The sequence below is a fragment of the Lycium ferocissimum genome, unplaced genomic scaffold (genome assembly GCF_029784015.1).
Source record: "Lycium ferocissimum isolate CSIRO_LF1 unplaced genomic scaffold, AGI_CSIRO_Lferr_CH_V1 ctg9585, whole genome shotgun sequence".
NCBI lineage: Eukaryota > Viridiplantae > Streptophyta > Magnoliopsida > Solanales > Solanaceae > Lycium > Lycium ferocissimum.
The window spans coordinates 5,082-11,845 of NW_026727794.1; the positions used below are offsets into that span (position 1 = coordinate 5,082).

The 6,764-nt window shown below is 35.8% G+C and overlaps 1 protein-coding gene across 1 annotated transcript; it reads right to left on the bottom strand.

The window, feature by feature from the left end:
* Positions 1–559: 559 nt before the first annotated feature.
* LOC132046139 (sodium/pyruvate cotransporter BASS2, chloroplastic) lies at positions 560–5,676 on the bottom strand. Its single transcript, XM_059436689.1, has 13 exons — positions 5,518–5,676; positions 5,244–5,355; positions 5,026–5,140; positions 4,895–4,936; positions 4,711–4,824; positions 4,579–4,641; positions 3,979–4,106; positions 2,740–2,821; positions 2,367–2,418; positions 2,131–2,228; positions 1,881–2,039; positions 1,178–1,267; positions 560–1,056 (listed from the first exon to the last, which is right to left on the bottom strand). The coding sequence occupies exons 1-13, from the start codon at positions 5,615–5,617 to the stop codon at positions 979–981; spliced, it is 1,233 nt and encodes a 410-aa protein (XP_059292672.1). The 5' UTR covers positions 5,618–5,676; the 3' UTR covers positions 560–978.
* Positions 5,677–6,764: the final 1,088 nt, after the last annotated feature.

Genomic DNA, 6,764 nt, shown 5'->3' on the forward strand with positions numbered 1-6,764 from the left:
CTAGAACCAAACTATTTTTCTTGTTTTTGAAAGAAAACGTTATAGTTCATACTGGTGGTTGTTAATCACGCATACGCTATAACTAAGTTGGATTTCAAGAAATTATCAAAATCTAAAATTTAAATAAATTTGAACATAGCAAAAAATGAGAGACTTTATGTCATATAAATGTTTGAAGGTAAAAGGAAAGTCTAAAGTAAGGACAAAAGAAATCTATGTTCAATTTTTAAATACTTTTGTTCAATTTAAATATTAAAGGGTCGTTTGGTGTGAAGGATAGGCAAAAATAGTCCCGGAATAAAATTTTACTGCCTCCTTATCCCATGTTTATTTGGAATAAAAATCTGGGATAACTTATCCCGGAATTAGTTATTCCGGGGTTGTAGCCTTATTTTATCCCACATTGAGGGTGGAATAACTAATCCCGGGATAAGTCGTTTCCCAACCAAACGAGGCCCAAGTCTTTTGTTTTTAAAAGTTTGCAAAGACCGAAGAACTAATTTTGCAATAACTTAATATAAAAAATAAAAAATAAAAAAGCGAAACAAATAATTATAAGTAATTACAAATGTAACTTTTAATCTTAGTTTTGGGCCCGGACTTAACACGGGCCAAGTGCCACTAGTACAAACATACGTAGTCTCAAAACGCTTCTAATCACAATCATGCAGAATCAGGGTCGGGTTGTTACATTGGGGTAAGCATTACAAGCAGCCTTCTAAAACTGGCTTACAATGCCCTGGACTGCTTGCCCAATACAAATTTATTTGAAACATTTTGGAAGGCGCTTTTCTGCTAATGCTTCTAACAAATTAAACTGGAGAACTTTTCTTAGGTCCAAAATTTAGCTTCAATTAAAGAGGCAGCCAATAAATGCAAACAACTACCAGCCATGCCTTTGCATGACAGACAAGATTGAGCTTTTAACTTCATCTAACAAACTAATGATGATGTAAAGGAGCAGCAGCAGCGGAGGCTCTACTCCTTAAAATCATCCTTGTCATCAACAGGAATTGGTTGGTTCCTCCAGTACACAGCTAGAGCACTTCCACCAAGCTGTGAAACATGGTCACGATGAGAGAAGACAACATCCAAAAGAATAACAATAGGAGTATATTAGACAAGAATTGTTGGGTATATACATGTATATGGAAAATGTATGGGTACAGAGACCTACCGCCATGCAGACAACACTAACAGCAGAAGGTACAGCAACAAGAGGGTTTGTGAAATGCTTCTGGGCAAGTAGAAATCCAAGTGCAGAACTCTGTGCACACGAAAGACAAGAGTTACATTGTTTCCCCTCTAGTTTGCATTGTCTAAGGTTCATCAAAATGTCTTTTGTTAATGTAATTGTAAAACTATTGGATGACCTGGCAAAAAAGATGATGGCCCTTATTATTACTGATATCACAAATTATTATGCATATTTAACAATTTTTGGGAACAATATGCTCACCAAAAATAACAAGCTGTAAAAGATGATTAGCATTCTGCAATAAAGTTCATTCAAGTGTCCTTTTCCCCTTCCCCACTAAGAGAAGGAATGATGGTTCTTAAGAAGTAACAGCACTAGAATCTTATATTGCTAACTACCACAAGTTAATGATACTTCAATAGGATAAAGAATTTTCCACCTCTGGAAATAGTGAAATACTAGATAGTGTTTTGCATGATTTATCATTTTCACTATCAGCCACCCATCAGATAATTCTTCTTAATTGTGCTGATGAATGGAGCTCAATCAGATGAAATGAAGATAGTATGGGAAGTATATGTGGACTTACATGAAGCAAACGAAAAGCAAAGACAAGACAGGTATTAGAATGGCTACAGAGATTTGTTCACTGGTATGCTGAGAAGTACAAAAATATAACTACCTGCATTCCACATTCTATGGAAATGGTTCTGGATGTCGATTCACCAAATGAAAATCTAGAAATCCGGTAACCCAGAAAAAATGCTGCAGCATGCAAGGCCGCCACTGGGAGAAGTAACTGTGCTCCCTGAGTTTTCAGCACATCTGCAACTTGCCCGATCTTCAGAGAAAAAGATATAGAAAGTGAGTTAGCGTAGTATCTGTGAGAGAAAGAGAGATCATTAATATGCCTTCAACTTTTTCAAGCTTACCGGACTTGCACAAAGAAGGGTGGTCAAAATAACTCCAATTAGAGGTGTAATGGTGATGATTTTTGAGGTAAACTTAGGAAAGAACTCATTTGATAGAACTGCCATACAAAGTGAACTTGAGTTAATATAGCATATCTTATTTGAAGCTCTATGAAAGCAAGATCAGCATAAATACAGATTTTTTTCGTTGTATTTCTCTATCCAAGAAAAGGTAAAGTATTTAAATATCCAGTTACCTCCAATAATTGTTGGCACAAGCACAACCTGAAAGGTGCTGATAGCAAGACCCTGAAAGGAAAACAGAAGATGATTGACTAGAAGGTCTATCAGCAGACCACAAAACTTAGAATTTTGATCACCTAAGTTAGAGGGCTATGAGCTTCCTTTGGAAGAATCTAACTGTTAAACAGCCATACTTTGATGCGGGTTAAGTGTTACACTTAATTAGCTTGGTGTATGATATTTTTGGTGCTTGTGCAAGGCATAGTTTAGGAATTCTCCAGGGTACAACATACATTTATAAGATAATTTTGATATGTCAAGCAATTCACATGAGAACATTTTGATAAATGAAACAAATATTGAACACGTCAGCAAAGGTCAACTTACGGCAGCATCAACTGGGACAAGCTGACCAGCTAGAAGCTTAGTAAGCAGAGGTGTCATCAAAATAGCTCCAACAGTTGAACACCTGCAATGATGCCATAGAAACACTTATGCCCCAAATTCTCTAAAAAAAGGTTCTGGTCATTAGCTTATTTGTTGTCCACAGCTTTCTTGCAAATCCATATTTCTTGTAAAGGTGAACTTAATTTTGCACCGAGCGATAGCGTAGGTCTGTTTTCTTCTTAACAGCCATCATCCTGAGGCTTAAAATATATTACCCAGGAAGCTAAAATATAGCGGTTGCAAGTTCACATGCAGTCATTCATTTTCTTCTACAACCTTGTTACAATCGTTTTCTTGCTAAGCATGTGTTGCAGATCTCTATCCTTAAAAGTGAAGAAAGATGTTGGGGAAAAACACTAAGTTTTATGATCGGCTAACAATCATCTGGTCAGGTGTTTATCTCAAACATACCGTCTCCCTCATAAGCATGCAACTATTCAGGTGCTTACAGTGAATAACCACTTTATTAGCTAAAGAAAGAACCTGAGAGGAGCATAGACCTTTTACATAGTTTCTCATTTAATTATAATGGCACAAGGCAGATAATGTTTCTCTCAAGTGTTCAAACAATTGTAACCTAAATTAATGGCTTCCTATCATTAGGAAGGAGAAACCACTCTAAAGCAACAATTAGATATATTCCAGATAAATGAATTTCAGATCAAATTAATTTTACCATGTCGCTTGTCTTTTTGAAAAAAAAAAAAAAAATTAGGTTTAAACTAGGCTCCGCACTTAGCTGCAAATCAGAAAGGTGGATCATCTTTATATAAGAAAATTTAATTTAAATGGAATTTATAAATAATAGTCAAAGTGTAGGTGCACTGTATAGGCTATCACAACTTGGTAACCTTTTAAAGAAAAGTAGTAGCCACCTACACCTTTTCATCTGATATAAGACAAGGAAATGAACAAGTATTATTGGACTAGTTCACATCAAATCCAACATGAAACTAGGAAAATTTATTTGCAATACAGGATGTAATTTAGCATCTGTTTTTGTAACGGGTAACCATGACTTCTATTAAGCACAGAAAATTGCACTCAATTAGTTATACTTTACTTTTATCTTGGCAATGAGTGCCACTACGTCAACAAAGCATGGCTAGCATGACCATAGCAAAGCTTATTGAGAATAAAAAAGCTTCCCACAGAGTAGATTGAATAATCTCTGCTTACGTAGTCATAAGAACAGAAAGGGCTACATTCCCCTTTGAAATATATGTTGCCACATTAGATGCTTGGCCTCCAGGACAGCATGACACCAAGATAAGACCAGTAGCAAGTGGGGCGGACAACTTCAGAACCTACACATCATACCAATTGGAGGAAGAGAACAAATATTATTAGTAATATCAGAAAGCAGAATCAAGAGTATAGAGCATGTCTTGCTAAGGAACCACAGAAACAACCAGAGAGAAAAATAGCATCAACATGCTCAAACAGTATTGAGTCTGTTGAGGTACATATACTATTGATAAAGTTTCTCTATTTTTAACTATTATGCTTACATCTCAATATCGAGATAATAAGGGTAGCAAAATATTTCTCACAGACCACTCTACCTTTCTAATGCCTTTTTTGGCTCACATAAGACAATCATGGAGCTGATCTTCATTCACTACCCTCGAGTCTAAGATTTCCACTAAGTTAGAATGCAAGTGTACACATTTTGGAAATAACATTCAAGAGAAACATACTATGCCAATTTGCTTACGAGTTCAAACCATCCGTAGACAAAATGAATAACCCCAATGAAGTAATAGAAGAAAAATCTACCATTGCTATGGCGAAACCTAACAATGGTTTAATGAAATACTGAGCCAGAAATCCAACACCAACCTGCAAACAGAGCAACCATTGGTGTCTGGTGTGTGTTTAAAATAATAGTAGGATAATAATGCTACTTACAGTCCATGGGTTCCTTAAACATCGTCGAAAGTCCTCAAATGTTAGTGTCAAACCCATTGAAAGCATTAGAAATCCCAAACCCAGAGTGAAGAGGTCTGTTTGCAACCAAGTGACCTGTAACATTCTCAGTTAAGTCATTTCATTTATCATAAATGGAAGTGCAAAGAACAACTACTGAATTTACCGCAGAAGGCTTATAGATGCCAATGATTGTACCCAATATAACCTGCAAATGTTAAGTAGCTGTAAACTTGCAATCTTTCAAAAATGGTGTAATAGTACTATTTATTATAAAATGGAGAAAATTGGATATACCCATAGAGGAAAAAGTGTGGTCAAAGTCTCAATTATTTTCTCATATTGGCTCATTCCACTGCTAGGTAAGTCTCCAGACACATTCGTCGCTGCCTCGCAACATATTTTGGGATTACTAAAGATAGTGACAGCCCAAATAAATTAGATTTTTTTCTAAATCAAGTATAACATAAGAATATTACAGTTGAACTGAGAATGCAGTTGATTCAAACACTTACCGCGATGAAGTGATTCCAATAAATGAGGATTGAACTGGAGAAATTTGGTGTTTATTTTGAATGAACAAATTATATCTTCCAGTCTCATGTCCACCAAATCCACTTCTTATACCTTAAAATGAGGACATTTAACAAAATTCTCTTAGCCAATTGGATCACTCCTAAACAATGGTATCAATACTCAACAGTTGCAAAAATAAAACAGCAGAAAACAGGACAATAAACAAAATTAATCAACAAAACAGCAAAGAAGTAAGAGAAAAGTGGTACATACTCAAATGGGTGGGATTCCTTGTAGGAGAAAACCCATAACTTGGTCTGTGAAGTGACTGCAATTTACAATCTTTTCCAATAAATCTGGAGAGAGAAGCCATTGATTATTAGAGTAAGAGAAGAAAGATGAGAGAGTTGAAAGCAGGGTTTATTCAAGTAGAAGGGATATTATAGGTTTAGCATGGGTTTTGACCTGGAAAGTTGAGATGGGGTCCAAGGTAGCACATCGTGGAAACCAATGAACCACACAAGATTTCAGGATAATCCGAACATTGACAAATGTTACCATCACATACTGTAGCTTTTTCAAGATCCATGTAAGTAAATACTAGGCCAAAGTCATAGATAGGCCCTGAACTTGTCCTGATTTTTTATTTAGACCCCTTAACTGAAATGTTGACCATCTGGACCCTTGAATATAAGATAAAATGTGTTATTTGAACCCCCGGGCCGTTGGGCAACACACGCGTGCAAGCTGTGACCGCAAAACGGAAGCGTGAGAGACCAAAAATTTTCTTTTTTAAAAATTTTTAATCATTAAAAATTAATTTTAAAATCTATTTAAATAATTAAAAAAAATTGAAAAACCCAATTCATCCTCTCTGATAGCCACGACCCCCGCGCGACCCCGCACACGCACTTTCTCCGTTCCATTTCAAAATCTATTTAAACAAATCTCACAAAAAATGGCACCATTTTTTTAATTATTTAAATAGATTTTGAAGCGGCGGCGCGATGGTATGGGCGGCCCGAAACGATGGCGGCGGGCGAAGTGGGCTATCGGAGAGGATGGGTTTTTTTTTTTTTTTAATTATTTAAATAGATTTTAAAATTAATTTTTCTTAAAATTAATTTTTTTTGTTGACATAGCTTATTTTTATTGGTCTATTTTTTCATGTCACTGCAAGTATACTGCACGCGTGTGCCCAGTTGGCACGAGGGGTTCAAATGACACATTTTATCTTATGTTCGAGGGTCCAGATGGTCAACGTTTCAGTTAAGGGGTCTAAATGAAAAATCAAAACAAGTTCAGGGGTCCATCTATGACTTTGGCCTAAACACTACTCTCTCCGTTTTAATTTATATGAACTTATTTGACTGGACACGACATTTAAAAAAGAGGGAAGACTTTTAAAACTTGTAATTCAAAATAAGTCTTGAATATTTGTGTGGATGTAAATCATTCATAAAGTGAATTTGTTTTCAAATTAGGAAAGAGGTCATTCATTTTGACACGAACTAAAAAGA